This window comes from Lissotriton helveticus, chromosome 4_1 (assembly GCF_964261635.1).
Source record: "Lissotriton helveticus chromosome 4_1, aLisHel1.1, whole genome shotgun sequence".
NCBI classification, from domain to species: Eukaryota; Metazoa; Chordata; class Amphibia; order Caudata; family Salamandridae; genus Lissotriton; species Lissotriton helveticus.
Genome location: NC_136063.1, coordinates 544,246,541 through 544,267,249, shown reverse-complemented (window position 1 = coordinate 544,267,249; position 20,709 = coordinate 544,246,541). Strand labels below are relative to the sequence as shown.

Sequence of the window (20,709 nt, the reverse complement as noted above, 5' to 3'; positions counted from 1 at the left end):
TCAGTTGCTGTAATCTGCTGTTGATGGTTGTACTAATAAAGCTCCTTCTACAACTTATCCTGCTTTTGAGCTTTTATCACTGGCGACGAGGGTCAAGGCTTGATTGGGGACAAGCACCTACAACCATCAACTCCCCTACTCTTGGAATTTCGTGTTTAACTTGGATTTTTTCCAAATTTTGTTTTCCTATGTTTTGGATTACATTGGATTCAACATACTCATTTTGGACTTGCTTGTTGTGGTCTGGATGGTCTACCATAAGGATTACCTACCATAAGGATTGCCTACCACACATTTTCCTCTTGGATTGGTTTGGATTTATATTCTGGGACTCTACACTTTGAACCAGTGAACCTTTCCTTTTCGTTTTTATTGGACTACCCTGAAAATCATATTGCTTTGGCAGGCTTTGCAGTGCCTTCTAGCCGACTTTAACTGAAAACGCACAGGATTTCTTTCAAAACAGGTACTGTCATTGATAATGCCTATTTCTTAAGGCTTACCGTTACCTGTTGCCATTTGAATCGTCATCGCGTGTGCCAGCGTGTGTCATCACATGTACTTTGCGCTCACCATTGCGCGAGTACCTCGTTCTTTCCCCGCTCCAACATCATCAGGTGAGCGTGTGCCAGCACAACAGAGCGTATGCCTCGTGAGAGTGTGCCTCGTGAGAATGTCCTTTGCTCCGCCACTTTGAAGTGAGCGTGCATCGCCTTCACTCTCCGGCAGTTTGGATCTTCACTTCCTGCCCCTTAACGACTGACGATTGACGTCCTACGCGTGATGTCATCACGCGGCGGCCATTTTGCATTGCCTTAGCAACAACGCCGATGCGCACGGCAGTGCATTTTGTTTACCTTTACTACGGACTTGACTACGCCGATGCGCACGGCAGCGCATTCTGACTATTAATTAACAAATTACCTACGCCGATGCGCTCGGCAGCGCTTTCTGACTATCAATTATCAAATTACTGCGCTGATGCACACGGCAACCTGATACTCCCCAGTAAACTTTGTTTTTGCCTATTTTCATTGTTGATGTGTCTAACAACATATTCTGTAAAGCATTAAGTTACATGCTGATTGTTCTCTACTTTAGCACTACATGCTGTACTTTGTTACACTTAATTCCACACATTCATTGTAGTTTATTATCATTTCCTTATCTAAGTTACTTTATTTTGGCACTGTTTATCCGTATCTTGGTCTATTTTAAAAATGGCTACTACTTCTAGTATGTCACAGCCACCCCCATTCCTTTCAGAGGAGGGTGAACCCATTCTCCCTTGGAAGAGATGGAGGAACTTGTTTGACTCGTATTTAGTTGCTATTGGGGGAGAGAAATTTTCGGCTTTCAGAAAACAAGCTATTTTGTTGCACAATTTGGGTGTTGAGGGCAGGCACACATATGATAGTATGGATACCATACCCATGGGTGGAGCAGATGGCGAACCTGCTGATGTTTTTGAAATGTCTATGACTATGTTGGAACAGTACTTTGGCCCAAGGATTAACGTTGTTTTAGAGCGACATAGATTCTTTACTCGAATTCAAGGCGCTCGTGAACGTGTGGGAACCTATGTTGCTGCTCTGAAAACTCTTTCACGCACTTGTGATTTTGGTGATCTCTCAGAATCTCTTGTCAGAGATCAACTTGTTCGATGCACGAACAGTTCTAGAGTACAAGAAAAACTATTGTCGAGAAATCCCACACTAAAAGATGCGCTGGATATTGTAGAGGGTATGGAAAACACTTCTACATGGGTCAAAGAAATAAGAAAAAATAAAGAGGATGAGAGTCAAACTGTTAGTGATCATAAGAAGAAAGCTCCTGACTCTATACACATGTTAGAAGAAGATGAATTCTCTGAATGTCAGGATGTTGCCAAAGTTAGTGCTGGACCTAAGAGTAAATCTTTTCAAAAGAATCCATCTTTGCAGAAAAGTTTTTCTGAAACACGCTCTTCTTCTTCTAGGGAATCCAATAACTCTAAAGAACAGGATTCTCGTCAACAACGTTCCCTCACTAACCAAAAAATGCGTTGTTTTAGATGTGGAAGTTCCTTCCATACTTCCAGCTTTCCTCAATGTTTTGCTAAAGACAGTATTTGTAATAATTGTGGTATCAAGGGACACTATGCACGCGTGTGCAGGTCTGGTAAAAAGAAAGAGAGCAACGAACCAAATTCTGATATTATACGTACAGTTGTGGTTTCTAGTGTTAGTGAAGGTATGGTTGATGTTGAACACATATTTATGCCATTTTGTGATATTGCCATTGACAAATTCGTGTTCAAACTTATGGCTGACTCAGGTTCTCCTTTTACCTTAATCGGGAACAAAATTTGGGATGAGGAGGTGGGGTTAGGGAATGTTAAGCTTTTACCTTCTGATATCTCTCCTTTAAGTTACAACAAGTCAAGGATAGAGGTATTGGGTTATACCGTAGCCAACATTTCCTTCAGAGGAAGATGTATCTCTGGTAAAGTGTATGTTGCTGTCAGAGGTGATAATCTTCTGGGATGGCGACATCAACATGATTTGGGGATTATCCTTGATCCAGGAGCAAAAGATCCAAAGAATCAAGTTATGCTGAAGGAAGAATTTCTTGCTGCACACTTACATGTTGCCACTCCTCCTCAGATAGATTATGTATCTAGTTCTGAAATGTATTTTGCTGATTATCCAAGAGTCTTTACAAATACCTTAGGATGTTTAAAAGGTTTTGAGCATAGAATCATTCTCAAGAAATCGGCCAAGCCATGTGTGCACAAGGTGAGGAAAGTACCTAACATGATGCTTGAGCCACTTAAGTGTGAGATTGAGAAATTGTTGAATTTAGGTGTGATTGAAGAAATAGAATCTTCAGAATGGTTGAGTCCAGTGGTTTTAGCACCCAAGGATGGAGGAAAGTCAATTAAGATGTGTGTGGATTTACGCGGATTGAATGAGTGGATCTGGGTGGATAGGCAACCATTACCCAATATAGCTGAGAGCATTAGTACCTTGAAGGGTGCGAAAAGTTTTAGTGTACTTGATCTCTCTTCAGCTTACCATCAAGTTGTATTACATAAGGATAGCAGGCATCTTACATCCTTTGTCATGCCATTAGGAGCTTACCGATTTTTACGAATGCCTTTCGGCTTAGCTTCTGCTGCTGCGTGTTTTCAGAGAGTAATGAAGATGGTCTTGGGTTGTCTTTCAAATGTCATGTTCTTTCAGGACGATATCTTGTTGTATGGTGTAAATGAGGGTGAACATGACAGGGTGCTAAGGTCTGTCTTGAGCAAGTTGGGAGAAAGTGGGCTTACTGTAAAAAAAGAAAAATGTCGCATTGGTTTAAAGTCAGTTACATATTTGGGACATGTCATTTCTGGAACTGGGATTCAGCCTAAACTGGAGTTAGCTGAGAGCATAGTTGGAGCACCGACTCCTGTGGACAAAGATCAAGTCAAGTCGTTTTTAGGGATGGCAGAATTTTATTCGAAGTTTGTCAAAGGTTTTGCCACTCTTGTTGAACCTATTAGGTCTCTTTTAAAGAAGGGTGTACATTTTTCTTGGTCTGCTGAGTGTGAGAGGGCATTTGAATTGGTAAAAAAAGAGATTGGTAAAATGCCTACTTTGGGTCATTTTGACTCGAAACTCAAAACCATCCTCACGACTGACGCCAGTCTTAAAGGTTTGGGTGCTGTACTTTCACAAGTAGTGAATGGTGAAGAGGTTGTCGTTGCTTTCGCTTCAAGGGCCTTGAGAGAAGCTGAAGTTAATTACTCTTGTATTGAGAGAGAAGCGTTAGCAGTGTTTTGGTCTGTTCTCCACTTTAAATTCTATTTGTGGGGAATTCCTTTTCTCGTAAAGTCTGATCATCGTCCTTTGGTACAAATCTTTTCATGTCATCAAAGTGATCATATGACGCCTAGGTTGAAAAGATGGAGTGAGGGATTGCAAGAATTCAACTTTAAAGTACAGTACATTCCTGTATCAAATAATAAACCTGCTGATTGTCTTTCTCGTCTTCCTATTGTAAGGGATTGTGTCTCTGAAGGTGTTTGTGTGAATTGGGTTTTGGAGTCTAGTATCTCCAAGGAGGAATGGTCACAGAGCGTGACTAATGACGCTGGTTTTCAACTACTTAAGGGTGTGATCAGAGATGGTTGGCCTAATTATGATGCTCTTGAGGGTGTTTTGAAGCCTTTTTGGTCAGTAAGGGATGATTTAACTTTCATTCAGGACAACTTGATGAGGGGTGACAGAGTGGTACCTCCAGGTGATTTGAGAGAGAGAATCATTAACATAGCTCATGAAGGGCATTTGGGCAGGAATCTCACTAAAGCTCGTATTAGGGAAAGGTACTGGTGGCCTGGTATGGATAGCATGGTGGAGGCTGTTGTCAAGGATTGTCATTTGTGTGCTGTCAATGACAAATCACGCACCACTAATCAATCTCCTTTGTCACCGATTGAAGTGCCTGTTGCTGTGTGGACTAAATTGGGCCTGGACATTGCGGGTCCGTTTGAACTTATGCCTGCGCATGAAAGGTTTGTTGTATTGCTAGTTGATTTTACTTCTAAATGGGTTGTTTCTAAATGCATGAGTGTTGTCAATTCTAGAACAGTGATTGAGTTTTTGAAGGAGGTATTTGGATCAGAGGGTGTTCCAAAAATCCTACTCACTGACAATGGGGTGCAGTTCACCTCCAGGGAGATGGATGATTTCTTGAAAGACCTTGGCATCATCCATCAGAAGACAGCTCTCTACTCTCCACAAGCTAATGGTCTCACGGAAAGGATGAATAGAGTAGTGAAGAGTTGTGCACAAAGGGCTTTGGAATCCAAAGTTTCTTTTAGCAGTGTCTTGAGGGAGACGTGGTGGGCACACCGCACGACTCCCAATGCTGTCATGCAAAGATCACCTTTCGAAGCTTTGAGAGGTAGGTTAGCTTGTTCTAAACTCAACCCTACCTGGCTTCCTGGGAAGAGTCGTGATGACAGTATTGAAAGAGAGGTAAGAAGGAGAGGGGCGTTGAGAAATTATCAGCAGAAGTATAAACAACGCTACGATGCTAAGATGCATGTCAAACTTAGGAAGTGGAATGTTGGTGATTGTGTTCTGGTGAAAAAATCCAAGTGTGGTCTTAAAGGTACTTCAAACTTCACTGGTCCTTTCACCATTATTTCCATCAGGAAGAATGTTGTCACCTTAGACAATGGTTGTACTTGGAATATGTCTAAATTGGCCAAGTGCGATGCTGCTAAGTTCCATTCCACCAGCAGTTTCAATTCTTCTTGCACTCCTAGTGCTACTCCTTCTCCCTGTTTTCAAAGAACTGTTTCTGGGAGGACTTCACACCTTCCTCGGAAATTCGATGATTTTGTAATGTCTTAAGTTTTGTTTTCCATTTATTCCTTTCTATTTTTATTTATTGGATAGGGGATGTGTTGTGGTTATTGTTACTGTCCCTTTAATGGAACTCCACCAGCCTTGCCTTCTTGACATCATTATGAGAATGTTATGTTTTCTCCTCAAGTGTCAGTTGCTGTAATCTGCTGTTGATGGTTGTACTAATAAAGCTCCTTCTACAACTTATCCTGCTTTTGAGCTTTTATCATCAACCCTCTCAGTTTCTGGTACCTTCTGCACCACAAACCTTCCGACTACACTCTGTACGGTACTAGGCTGAGGTGTCTCCTCACCTTTGGTAGGTGTCCACTCCGATATAGGGAGTGGTACATACCCCTCTATGGCAGCCCCCCTTCTCTTGCGAGTCCCCTACTTTCTATTCCCCCAACGTTCGGAGGCGGTCTATCTATTAGCAATCTATTTATCAAGTTGTCCTCCGACTCGCTCTCCTCATCCTCTTCCATGAGCCTCTTTTCTCCTGCCACCTCTCTCACTGGGTACAACTTATCCACCACAATAGCCTGTACCCTCCATCTCTTGGCGTCCGCATCCCATTGGGCATCTCGCACTGCCCTTACTGATCGCTTCAACCTTTCTTGGCGCCTGTTCAGATTTCTGTCGTGTGCCGCCCTAAGCCACGCATTAAGGGCCTCAAATTGTGTTGGTCTAGGCGGAGGATTCAATGAGGACATAATTGCTTTCAGCCGATGTAACGCCTCTAACCTGAACGTTCCATACTTAGGAAACGTCAGTTCCTCATTCCCTTCTGAAATCTTGCTCCATTCACTAATCCACAGTATAGTATGCAAGCCAACATTCGCTGCCATATAGTAAGCTGGTGTACCCTCTGGCGGTGCCTCTTCCCCGTAATAAGAGTCCCTTCTTTTTCTCTTAAAAATCCCTCTCAAACATTTAAAACACTTCATGTTCAAAACCTACAGAATTTCTATTTTCTCCGCGTTTGTTTACTTCCTAATGACAATCCACCAATCTCAGCACGGTTCTCGCTAACTACCCTATCACAACGCGGCTTTTCACTGACGTCACACCAACCGCCCTATCACGGCACGGCTTCTCACTAACCGGCCTATCTCAGCGCGGCTCTCGCTGACGTCACTCGTCCCCCTTCGCAGCAGTTCCCCTCCTTACTCAGCTCGTCTCCGCGGTCATGCATGCGTCCCATTCATACCCTGAAAAATGATTACTTCCGTCCAAGCGATCACTTTTCTTGACTGTACGCCCACAGTCTATCTGTAATTGTCACCTTAACTGACGAAATGTCTTCCCGTTTACGTCCAGACAATCGCCTTCTCTGATAGGTTACTTACACACAGTAACTTTCGACCAGCGTCCGTTACTCACACACTCGCTCTTACACTCCCCCTATCTCAGTCCTGCGGCGGTCAATGGTACCTCATGACCTCCTTACTCTGGTCGACAATTACTCTGGATGTTCGATACACCCGAACCACTTAAGCTCTACCCCGAACTTAAGATTTTACCAGGTTGCGCGCGCTCACAACCTTCTCACAATCACACTACAGGCATTCAACTCCGCATGACATTACAATACAAATACAACACAAAACACCGCAATCTGTCCACGCATGACCCTTGTTATACTCACTCTCGTCCGATACTGCTGCTTTTCTCTCTCCGTCAGCACCTTCTTCGGCAGGCCACCTCTCGATCTCTAGGGACCTTGGGGTAAACTAACCTAGTCTAGATTACCTTCCTCAAGAAGATAACCATCCTCACTCTGCTACCAACTGCTAACGCGGGATTTCTGGCCTATTGCTGTTAATCCAGATCCCAATTCAGGTCGACTAAATCGTTGGTACCTGTCATTGAGTAAAAGGCAATCCACTACTAGGTTAATCAAGAAAGAACTTACACCACTCTAAAGAACCACTTACCACTGGAAAAGGTTTAAAAGTTTATTATAAAACCAAAGCTATCTGGAGATACAAGCACCTCAGAATGAGGTTCAAAAGATAAACAGGTGTCAAGATAAACATAAAATCTCTAAATGCTCGTAGTCGACAGAATAGAATTACCAAGATCAGCTCAAAAGTCATTAAAGTTGCGAGAATAGCTACGAGTTGCAACTTGAGAGTCATTTACAGAAAGGAAAATACAGGTTAGGCTGTCCCTACACTAGACTAAGTGACATCCCTACTTAACAAGATCTTTACCTAAAAAGGTGTCAGCCGTGGTGACTTCCAAAGAAGATCACACACTTCCCTTAGTCTTTGTCTCAAAGTCGAAGTCTTGCAGTTCCCTATCTGCCTACCCATCCGCTCTCTTAGGTTCCTCAGATCATCTGCTCTAACTCCACCCCGGGGTGCTGTCCCTAATACAAAATCACATTTCCAATAGGAACGCCCCTGGAGACGCCTCTCACGTGGTGTAGATTCTGGCGGCAAATTCCATGCTGGTACTCCTCGGGACCCTTCGTTAAAGTTGACCTTGCTTCCCAGGCTTCTCTCCGGCAAGACGGTACCCCCTAGAAATTCCTGAAGACTCCTACAGGCCTGTGCCAGGCGTCTCTGAACAAAAGTCTATTCATCATTTTCTGATTAAGCCCCCTCGCACCTGCAAAAGACACTTTTTCTCTGTGAGCCCCACATTCCGGCCTCCACCATATCTTAGGGTCGTAAAACATTTGAACAGGCTTTACAGTTAGTGTCTAGCACGACTTTTCTCTAACGAGCACATACAGATCAAAGAAGCAACTTTATTTATTCGGGCCTGCTAAAATTACATGAAACGGGCCTCTGCCATATGCACATTTAATTTCTTTGTTTAAACAGTATTCTAACTAACACACATTACTATAATGTAACACATCTATTTAAAACATTATTTCAATTCTATGATTAATAATACTTTGCAGTAAAATGACATTAGAATCTAGGTTACTTAAAAGTGTAGCAGCATCTTTCGTTTCTTGTGAAATGCCATGTGGCCTACACATTTCCATGGTTTGCAGAGTTACATTTCTTTTTCACACAGCCCCATAACGTGAGACTCCAACATCATTCTAACATTTCTACAAATCTCTACATTAGTTTTTCACACTGATATATGTATCCCTACTCTAATTAAACACTTATATATATCTTCACTCTATAGGTTTGACACTCTTGTGTATTCTATTCTAAACTAATACAACGTGCTTGTAAATATGGTGCACTTCTACATTTTTCAGATTTGTGCTCTCTCACTCTTCTCCATAAAATACTTCTTTAATCATGCTTTACTCCGCTGTGCTGCTAATGTTGCAGCCAATCGGTTAATGGCCTCCAATATAAAGGTGTTTTGATGCTGCAAAGTGTGCAGCTTGCAAAAACACAGGGTATGCGACCACTAAACACCATTTTACATGTTATTGAAACCCTTTTTGCAAGTCAGAACAAGCATTGGCAATGCCAATAGGCCTGGCACCTGAATGAAAGTGCCTTTTGTGCCATTGATGGTTTTAGGCACCCAATAAATCATCTTACATGCACTCTGTCACTCATCTTTGCACTCATGCATCTATTCATCCACCCACTGATTAATTCTTGCATTCATCCTCTGACACAACCACAAAGAATAACACAAAGCAACAACATATGCTAGATAAATTAAAAGAAAACAAGTAGAAAATGAAAACATGCTGCTGCCTGAACACGACGGGCATATGCTGCAATAACGAAACAAAACATAGCAGCGGGTGTCTGTCTTGCAAAGGACCTAAACATTCATGTATATTAGTGTAGCCTTGGGCTGGCAAACACAAAACTGCACTCTGAAGCATAGTGTTCTTGATAACTGCATATTTATGGTGTTTGTTTTTAGCTGGCAGCAGCAAATTTGGTTGCCATCCCATCTGTGCTGCTGCCAGCGAAAAACAAACACCATATATGTATATATATATATATATATATATATATATATATATATATATATATATATATATATATATATATATATGTAGCTTTCTAAGACACTTCAGTAGCAAGGATGTCATGTGTGTGCCCCTGAAAGCTCACGCTCACGCAGCTGGATAATAAGCAAAATTACCACAGCTGTGTGGAGGGCAAGCACTTTTTATGTGGAAGCACACAATGTCTGCCCAATCAAAGCGTGCACTCCTGATTCCCCAACATGTGAGCAGAGCAAACACCCCTCTCCCGGTAGTGCATCCTAAACCCCTGTTTTACGTTAATCACATAATGTCTGATGAGAGCTGTGCTGTCAAGCCAGACTTCAAAATATTTCTGAACCATAATGATTCGCAAATACGAGGAGGTGTGAAAGGGGGGGCCCCTCCTATTTGTAAGTCACAATGGAACGAAGCAGTGTTTTTTTTACCGCAGTTGCAGTTGCAATCCATTGATCAGTTACTGACCTCCAAGTTGGGCTGATAATCATTCTCAAAGGGGGAGCAGGTCAGCTTCCCCTTTGGGAATTATGTTGTCGGACAGGAGGGAATAAACTGTGGGCCAAAGGACCATACACACTGTCCTGTGTTCCCAAAAATGAAACATTATGTTTAAAAGCAGCAACTTTAATGGCCACAGACTGCTGTTTGGGAATGTAAATACAGGTAAAGAGGTCAGCTGTACTGTGCCGGCCTCCATCTCTGCATTCACAGCTACCCCCGGGGGCAAATTATGACCTGCCTAATACTCATTAGGCGCATCGTTTTGCAATTCCCTGTGAATGGACAATTTGTGATGCGACCTACCATTACATAGGTTTTTATCACAAATTGCATTTTCAAACTAGTCAGTGTGCAAACTGCACATCCCTGGGTCTCAAAAGGGAACAGGATATCAGGTCCCCAAATCTAAACCAGTAAGTGGCATTGACTATGTAAGAGGGAGGAGCAGGACCAGGGTTATAAAGAGGGATTTGTAGTGCGTTCTGTAATGAATGTTGTTTACCCCCAAAGACCACAGGAGACTGGAGGTGGTGAACTAGTAAACAGTGTCCTGGCTGCACGCTCAATGCCGCACAAAATGGCGGCCACGCTCCACGTTGTTACGCAGTCGCGTAACAACTAGACCGCAACACTACACGTTCTTTGATTTTATTGTTTTTCAGGTGTTAAGACACAGTTTATATCCGTCGCAAGGTAAAATAAAGGTTTTATTAGTTGGTATTGTAAGAACACCTCACCATTTAAAATACTGAGTGGACCACTGTGTCTCTCTCTTGTCAGCAGCTGAGAAATTCTGGTTTCACAAGCGTCACTTGAGGCACAAGTGTGCTTACATTTGCAGATGTGCACATGGGAGTGCCTCTACAGTACGCAAAATCCTTGGTTCATTTGTGCATTTGGAAATTTCAAAAAGCTCAAAATCTGGTTGTAGTGATATAGTTTCTTTCCTTTTATAAATCTACTCTTTTAACGGAATTACGTATCACACAATGTAATATCTGATGTCACCATTACTTTTAAATGATTTATTTTATTAGCTGTTTTTATTATTGTTCAATAGGCCAAATCGGAAACACAGAAACGGAACTAAAAAAACTTGCCCAGGAAAACCCTGATCTTCAAGATGCCTATATTGCGAAGCAGAAGCGCATTAAAGTAAGCTTACAGACCCCGGTGTGCTGTCAAATATTACATGCGGTACGAAAGGAATTGGCCGGTGATTGCTTGTTTTTCTTTTAGCTACTGAACGTAACTTTAAACCATTCAATCTTGAATTCTAGAAGTTGAAAATGTTAAAAAGATATTTGCAAATGAGTGAAGAAATGAAAAGTGTTAGAGTGCAAACAGTAAGACCAACATTGGATGATTCAAACGTGTCCCGGGATGGAGCCGTGTCTAGAACGGGTTAGCATTCCTTGGGAAAAATCATAACACACCAGAGTTCGTCTGGGCTCAGTTAGATAGAAATTATGTTTCCCTCTTGGCCAATATGATGCCACCAGTGTTATCCGTTGCCCATGTGACGAATTTTCAGGCCAAACCGTGCTGCATTTTATATTCTTTTGTACATTTTATAAACGTTTGAGAAAGGGCTTCCTGATTCCAGTTGTTCAGAAAGAGCAGATTAAAAAATTCAGAGCAGCTCCGATTTATCTGCAGTCTTTATGACACTGGAAATATGCATCAAGGTGGGCCATTTTTAGGTCTCGCTACGCAGTGCGCAAGCGCTGCTTTGGGGACCTTTTGGAATTGGTCCGGGCTTTATTGGGAACTCGTGCATGATTTGCCCTGTTCCCAGTGAGCCCTCGTGCATGTGTGGCGATTACCTTGCGGAAGCGAGCAGGTGCCATATGTTAGCAATCATTGCGCCTGGCGCTGCTCGCTCCCGCAAGGTAAGGCTGTCCCTTTACAAGTGAGCCCTCCCTCGCTCACTTGTTCCCTCGTTTATCCCCCTCCTTCTGTTTCCCTGAAAGTAGGCTTCACTTGCGCTCTATCCCCATCTTGAGTGTAATTTTCTCACGCGTTCCCTTTTGTTTACCCTGCGGGGAAATAGTGCCCTTGGATGAACTGGAAAGTAAATGTGCTAAAACAGTTCACTGAAGCCTCACTTTCAGAGGCATGCTCTGCAGAAATCACAGCCGCGCTGCTCCCCAAAGTGATGTGTGTCAAAAATGCTCTGGGACTTTAGTGTGCGTCATAGAAAGTAAACAATAAGGGAAATTCCAAAGAGTTAGCGTCCCTGCTAATGTCAGTTTTTTTTAAGCCCGGTATTGTGATTAAGATTCAAATGAGCAGTCAAACATAGTTATATTGGAGCATGCTTTATCCGAATGGCGTCAAGGTCACCTTTCCCCTCAGAACTTCTCGGTCACAGCTGCACCATTACCTTGGTAGTTGTATCATAACGTTGATTAATTAGTTTGCGAAAGTTTGGGTATACAACATTAGATTTCAAAATCACGGCACTCTTGGCATGTTTTATAATTGAATATAAGTTGACATCTTTGGAATTTCCTGTCAAAAACGTGCAATGTCCCTTGTGCGCACTCATAAATGAATGAATGGAAAGCATGCGTTATCAAAGCCTCAAAGCATGCGTTATCAAAGCCTCATGGGCAGTGTGCTCATTCATAATTCTCGTACCGACTACTTCCTCCCCACCCCCATTTGTCTGAAAATATGACAACTCCTTCAAAGATTAGATTACTATCATAACTGGCAAATTACCCCATGACAGGCGAGCAATCTTGACATTTTTTTTGCGTTTTTTTAGTGCTCGAACTCGACCCAAAGGTATTTGAGCCGTTTCTGGATCTCCAAACTGCAGCAATATTTACGCATAAGAGCCGGTGACTGCTTTACTAAGCAGCATGCAGGATGCAGCTTTGGGAAGGGTCTCTTCCACTGCAGATTGTATCTGCACATCTAAAGGATGGGCAATGCCTAGAAAAGTAATCATTCACCTGAACACCAGATTTGGATAATTTTGCCCTCCCTCGCTCACTTGTTCCCTCGTTTATCTCCCTCTTTCTGTTTCATGTTCCTTCCTTCACGCATACTTCCATTATGTCTCCTATTCCCTCCCATGACCATACCAATCCTCTTCCCTCCTACCCTCTTTTCTGATCCCCCTCCTTCTCTCCGGTTCCCCAGCCCCCCTCATTAATCCCACTCCTGTTCCCTTCTACCCTCCCACCATCTTTCCCACTCCAGTTAGTTCCTTCCCTGTCCTCAGTCCCTGACTATCCTATTTCCTCCTCCTTTATTTCCTCTACTGGTCATTCCTTTTGTTCTCTCTTTCCTCTGTTCCGCCACTGTTCTCTCTTTCCGTTCTATTTCCTCCTTGCCTGTCCAATTCTATCTTACATCTTTCGTCCATTGCTCTATCTTCTGTTCCTCCCTAGACTCTCTTGATCCCTCATGCCTTTTGTCTTCCCTCCTTGGCTCTAACATTCCCTCCTTTCCTCTCTCCTGTGCCTCCCATTCCCTTTATACATGTCCTGGTCTCTCTTTTCGTCTCACATTCTCCCGTTTTCACTCTCACATACCGCTTTCCCCATCAACAGTTCCTTCATTCTCTTTCTTCTCCCTCTTCTTTCTCCTGTTCCCTTCTTCCCTTTCCCTTTTTTCTTCCCTCCGCTTCTAACGTCTACATTCCATTCCTTGCGCCTCCGTCTCCTCGTTCCCTGTCATGATCCCTCCTTCAACACCTGCTGCCTCTCGGTGCTTCGAAGTGTTATTTTGTCGGTATAAGCTTTATTCCTACCATGAGGTGAGAGGATGTGGCATAACGACCAGAGCTGCTGACTGTTCAGCTGGAAAAGCAGGTTCGAGTCTCGGCGCCCGCTCATCATACTGTGATTCCTGGCAAATAACTTCATGTCCCGCGCCTACCAACAATATGCCCTTGTGTAATATAATTGGTGCTAATGTAAAGCGCTTCAATACATTAGGGTCGAGTTCGCACTATCTAAAACTATAGAAAACAAGAATTGTCATTGCCAATAGGTCTCGCCTTTAGGACTTTATAAGTGTTTAGCCATGCAACAGTTAATGTTTTTGCACCAAGGATATTGTGCTGCATAACTAAATACCTATTAGGACCCAAAGGCGAGACCTATTGGCTATGCCAATGCTTGTTTAAAATCAGCAATTAGACTTCGCAATTCAATGTTGTTTTAACCTTAATTTATTGTGCATCCCTTGAAGAATTGAGCTTTTAACCCACCAACATTCTTGTCCCATGCGGGGTGGGGGTGGGGGGGGGGTGGAGGCTTGATGTATATTTTTCATTTTAACACGATTTTGAACTTTTTAATTGTGAACACCCACCACTGGACGACCGGGAGTGGAACACTCTGTGGTCATCAGCCACACGGGCTAAGATTACCCCAGCCCTCGCGCAGACCAAACTTTGGCTTCTGCATAAAACATTCTGGACTCCAGACCGCCTATACAAACTAGGGCTCAGAGACAATCCCACTTGCTGGAACTGCAACGCAGCCATAGGTGACCACGAACACCTGATCTTTCTGTGCCCGACACTCAATGGGTTTTAAGGGATGGTCTTTGACTTTATAGAGAAGGTGTTCAAACGTAAAATAATAAGGGACTTTGCCTCGATCACCATGGCCTTTATTAGAACGGAACTCCCCACAGAGGGAGAAAGGGAGCTCCTTGATATCCTCCTAATCGCTGCAGCCAAGTTAGTACTAGAGAACTGGAAAGACACTACTAAAGCATTTACAGCGGTTGGCTCAATTGGATCACCTACCTAAGAGGAGCCGACTCCTTAGCGAGAAGATACTCACCCTGGAAAAATACCTCCATGAACCTATGGGAATCACTGGACAGGTGCTTGGACACCTTTGATCCACCCTAAAAACCTGAACTCTTGAATTGAACTAAATGTTTTAGACTCTGACACTGAGCTCACTGAAGCTGTTGGATCTACAATGTAATCTCTCTCTCTTTCTCTCTCTTTACTTATTAACTTTTTCCTCTCTTCCTACTATACTCCAACCTACCACTACTGTATAACCAGCAGAAGGGGGCCATCCAAAGTATTTACTATGTACCACTTACCTTGTACCACACAGGACGGCCTCCCATACGAAGCTATCCCTGTGTACTGTATGTATGTATGTGTATATATACCATAAATAAAAACTTTAAAAAAAAATGTCTTTTATTTTGCATTTTTAATCTTATTTGTTTTCATTGTAGTACATGTGCGTTTATGGTCTAGTTTGACAGAGATTAAGATTTTAAAGTAAAAAGTAATCAGACTAATTAATTAATGAGCTAGATTAAAGAGCAAGCTATACTATGTTATGTTGCCCCAACTAGGCATGCAACCTCATCCTTCCACTGCACAGCTGAATGTCAATCTTTGTTATCAAGATAATGTTGTGATCAAACCATGTTATTGAAGGATTACAGATTCATCATTGTATATAACGTTATTTGGTCATTTGTACAAAACGCCACCAAAGTATACAAAGATAAAAACATAAATAAATACGCAGTTAAAATAGTATTAAACCATTACAAGCATAGGTACAAATGACATCCTGAATCGAATTAAAAACAAACATTTGAGGATACATAAATTCATTCGGCTTAGTCAAGCTAAGAGGGATTCTATGCAACCACCTAGCATTTGGGGTGCTGTACCATATGTACCGACTTGATATTTTGAGATACATGTACAACATAGGGAAGGAAAAAGTTAAAAAAGATTACTTTAATACTATGCAAAAAAAAATTTGCGACTCAGCCAAAAGGAAAATAAAAAGCGACTGAGGGTAAAAACCTATTGGCCCTGAGGTATCTACTTTTTAAATCCTAAACGCAGTCTGGTGCTGCCTAGCACCCAGATTTAAACATAGAGGTCGAATCCATCTCCTGTGCAGCTGCCGGTACTTGGTGCAAAAAAATAGGATGTGTTCTTTTGTTTCGTTGGCTTCGCGGCAAGCCGGGCAAGGATCTGGAGCTAAGACAGTCGCCACTTTCCCTGGAAATTTCAATAGCAGATTGCCATATCTAAATTTAATGCACAAACTATTGGCAAAGGGGGCTGAAATCAGGTCAAGAAAGGGTTCAAACAGAGGGCTAGATTTGATATTTAAGAAGTTAGATGTTAACTTTCCGCTTCTTTGAGTGTTAGTATAATTTTCCCCTACTATGCTCCAGGATGTGGCTTTGAGGGTCAGAATGTCACATTTAGTGGCCCTTTCTGGGTGCTCCCACAAGACCGTCAGATTCAATAGCTTACACCACTTAGCGATATGTCTGAACCAAGGTAGTTGTTTTGCCCCATTATATACTAGGACCTCCCGCAATGAATTACGGTAATCGGATAATTGCGGAGTGGTCCATAGGCGCAGTCAATAAAGCAGTGGTCTCAGAGCTGCTAGATCACCTATTCTCTTTAACCCAAGGTCGTAAAAGAGTGGGGTGAGCAGCGTAGTAACAGGTAGCGAGATGAGAGCCCTTACAAAATTATTTTCGCAAATCGTTAATTTGTTTACAGAGATAAATCCCAAATCTCTGCTCCATAGAGGGCACCACTTTGGACTTTTACACGGTAAATTTCAAGGGCTGGTGAGAGGGGTTGGGTATATGATTGTTTTAACAGATTCATATTATCACAAAAAAATAGAGAGAGGAGGACTGGATACTGAGTGAGCTTGCGCTTTGAGGAGGAGGAGGACGGGGCACAAACATAATGCTTTAAAATGGAGTGGCCCAGTGACATGGACTCTGGGTGTGGAGTGCTATGTAAGCAAGACGCTTCCCTTTCCGGAGCAGTAAGTGGGGTGCATTGGCTTCTGAGTTACTTTCCTTCCTTTTGTACTCCTAATTGGTGACGTTTGGGTGCACACAGCAAAGATGCGCACAAGGAGCTACAAGGAAATGTAATTTCTGGAATATGTTTTATATCTCTAAAAATACTGAAAAATACTGGAGACTTTTAATTAAAAATACACATGGTTGCGTCCATTCCTACAATTTCAATAGTTAATTTTATGTGCTTGAAAAGCAAACTTTAAGTTTGTCTTCTCAATAAATAGTGTTGATTTGTTATATTTTAGAGTAACAGTTGGTTTAACGCTTTTTAATTTGGTCCTTTCAGTCTAAGTTGCTGGAACATGATAACATCAAATACCTGAAGAAAATCCTTGATGAGCTGGAAAAGGTTCTAGATCAGGTCGAGACAGAATTACAGAGAAGAAATGAAGAATCACCAGGTATCTTCTAATTGTATAATGATAGACAAGATTTGTACAAATGAACAGGCATAGGAAGGTTTGAACGAACGATGATCATTGGCATATGTATTAAAAAGGTTGGTTGCATGTAGAGACCACCACCTACAGCCACCATGTTCCCTAACAGCAATTTCTAAGCCCTTTTCCAGACCCTGCATTGTGTAGCACCTACTGTCAGTCCCAGATGGTACTGGAGGAGATTGGAGGAAACAGGAAAATATGCCAGAAGTATATATATATATATATATATATATATATATATATAAAAAAAATTATTTAAATATTTTTATTTAAAAGAATCGCAACACATGTATAGTGTTGGAGACGTATCGCCTGATGGGAGGAATGGGTGGAGCAAGTTGATCCACCAAGCAAATCTGGGTTAAGGTGCTCTCACTCCTCGTGCCCCTGAGATTGGCATCACTGTTCTGAGATCAATACCTTTAGTACTACTAAATTGGGTTATAATTTAAAAAAAGTCTTATTCACAAAAACTTGATACAGTAATATTACTATATTAATGCATTTATCTTTTTTCTTCCCACGAAGAGACTTCCATTCCATTTACTCTTTTGTATGTGGGATACCAGCCCAATCTGTCCCATTACATGGGCTATTACTTCCTTCTCTTCCCATGCAAGAACTATCACTTCCCTTTTTCACACCATCTTTCAAAGCAACACTTGTTTTTCTGCCTTACAGGGGTGTTCCGCTCCTCTCTCCCACTCCAGGAAGTGTTACCACATTTTGTGTTCCCTGGAGGGATTTAAGCCACTTTTATTTGCCTGTATGTACTGGGAATCCCATCGTCATATTTTTTGCTGGCGCTTCCACTGAACCTTTCAGCATGTCACTGTCAATGTTGTCTCAAGCTTCCTTCCCTCTTCAGTTGGGGTGATCAGTGTAGACGTGGTTGGAGTGACATGTATGGCTGTGAACCGTATATAGAATCCGAAGTTGTCTCATGTGGTCATTATGACCAGTTTGACAGTAGTGAAAGTCACATGTAAATTGTGGTTGTGTGGTGCGCTAAAGGTGAGTAGGGTGTGGGATGTTTCTGGTATGGTGGATAATGGCTTTTAAATGGGATACAGCTAGGGGATAAAAAAGTAACTTTGAATGTGTATATTCCTATTTACAGATGTGCTTTAGCAAAGATGGGAAAGTCCTTTATTTCTTTATTTACTTAATATTCATAATGAGTGGAATTGTATTATTTACAATTTATAACTGTACAGTTAGTAAATAATTGGTGCTCCTCCCGTCTTTTCTACCACTTGAGTTCCCTCCTTATCATCCTATAACATCGCATGCAGTGATTCACTGGACCTATTCCAATGCACCTCCTGGACACTACTGTTCTGCTAGTATTTTAGCATTTTGTGACATTTAGTCAATTATAATTGCAAACATCATGGATTCATTGCAGCTGTAAGATCGAGATTTTAAGGGTGTTGTGATGTAATTTGCTTGACTCCCACACTCTCCTGAGCCCAAGAGAAAAGCTGTTTGTTTTTCACAGGTGTCGGGTAAACTTCAGGTTCTGAATATCTTGAAAAGATGTCTCCTTGCTGGACTTATTGTCAAATTATATTGCTTTGTTGAAGTATTATCCTATTGCACTTTTCTTTTTCTGAAGTGATGTGGTTAAGGAGGTGAAAATTGGTGTGTTTTATTTCTAGCATTAAAATACTTGTTTTAGCGTAGGCCAAGTTCTAGGACACCTCTATTCAAAATGTTTGCACATGCCTATCGGGAAGCTATCATGCAATACAAGTGCAACAATTGCACACTAACACATGTCTTTCATCTCAAACAGGATATTTCTCCAACTTCCCTAAATTTCCCTTTTCACTTAACACGTTTTCCTCTCATTTTCATAGAAGAGAAATGGTGACTATTCAGAGTGTATGGAAAGTGTTTACTAGATGGGCAGATTTATATATATTTCCACTGTAGATGTTACCTTGCTGTTTGACTGCATGTCAAGAGCATTAACACATGTGACTTCTGCTAGCCTAATTTCTCTGCAAAATATCTTCATAAGCATTGTTTCAAAGGCCTGGGAGCTTTTCGTCTTGAACATGTCTATTTAGGAATCATTCACCAGTGCCCAGATGTCATAAGCGAGAATTACTCACCTAAAAAAATCCGACACAGAGGCGTTGGGAATTTGTTAGGTATGATAATTATCTCGTATTCTCTGTTTGCCAAACGGATGGCACAATATGCAGATGTTGATGCTTACCACACAAAAATTCTCATGTGTCAGTATTTTACCAGGCATTCCCCCCTTCCCCCCAGTAAATATTTTCACGTTTGACCTGCACTATTGGAGTCCTAAGAGGCACAAATGGATTTACGAAAAAAACAAACTCTAGAGAGTTACCCTTAATAAACAAAAAGTGACCGGGTATGTGTACTTAAAAAAGAAGAAATTCCCTTTTCATTAAAAACGAATTATTTGTTCTTGGAAAAAGTTCTACAAAGATGTATAAGTTGCCTCCGTGATGTAGAGTGAGGGATGGCTTCTTATGGATGTAACTTAGTCAGAAGAGGGTATATAAATAGATCCTCTCTGTTTCCAGGCAATACAACCCTTGAAGACTACAAATTAAACTGCATCAATGGGTGAACAAAAAGCAATACTTTTCAAATATCGTCAAGAAAACAAAAAAAACATGTTGGATTTAGCAAAGACAGTGTCTTTATTTCATTTATTATTTGTACGACTAATCAATAAAATAAAGCATGTTAAAAGTCATAAAAATTTTTGAAAAAGTCACAATTCAATGTTCTTAGTCCTCAGTGTCAAAATAGTTATATTACCGTTGAGTAAGCAAAACTCAAAATATTCACACACTAAAACGATATTAATACATTAAGCACATCAAATTTACAATTTCATAAATTCAGATCATCTAACACATAAACAACAACCATATCATGAGTGTTTTATAAAAAATATTTATACAACACCCAGCAAGCTCCGGAAGAACTTGATTGGTTTAGGCAAAGTGTTGACGCGGCGTTTCGGTGAAAAAGATAATATTCATCACCTTCTCCAGGACAAATTAAAAAAATTATATTCAAATTTAGATTCCAAAAGTCATATATTGGATATCCAGGAAGTTTGCCTTGTCCAGACTGTACTCTTTGAACTGCTATTAAAACCCACAGGATAGGATAAATTGGTTAAAAAATCTGTAGGGTATATTTCAGAGATCCATTCCAAGGGCTTATAAATTGCCCCCAAAAAACGATTTAAAAATATATGATGGTATAATGGTATACAACTTTATAACCCGTGGCCAAGATATCTAAATTCAAGGAAAATCAAGTCTTAATGGTCATCACCTTGGCGCTGGGTACGTAAGTATCACCAGATGTCTGAGAAATGAATAAGCGTAACGGTAGTCCGTGGAGACTCTATCGCGTGAGAGGCGGTTACTAAAAGGATTTACTACAGTTTATATCTACAGTACAGCTGTGGATAAAAAAGCAGTAGTAACTCCCACTGTAGAGTTGGAAAATGGGCAGAACAATGTATGGATAATATTGTAAGGTTGTGAAGTCTACAAACCTCTTAGTATGTAGGTAT

At 41.4% G+C, this 20,709-nt stretch overlaps 1 protein-coding gene across 1 annotated transcript in view; it reads left to right on the top strand.

The window, feature by feature from the left end:
- GDAP1 (ganglioside induced differentiation associated protein 1) overlaps positions 1 to 20,709 on the top strand; it is a 128,006-nt gene that overhangs the window by 74,531 nt on the left and 32,766 nt on the right. The window contains exons 4-5 of the mRNA XM_078685615.1: positions 10,895 to 10,989; positions 16,973 to 17,087. Coding sequence (XP_078541741.1) covers positions 10,895 to 10,989; positions 16,973 to 17,087 — 210 coding nt within the window. The remainder of the gene's footprint in view (positions 1 to 10,894; positions 10,990 to 16,972; positions 17,088 to 20,709) is intronic.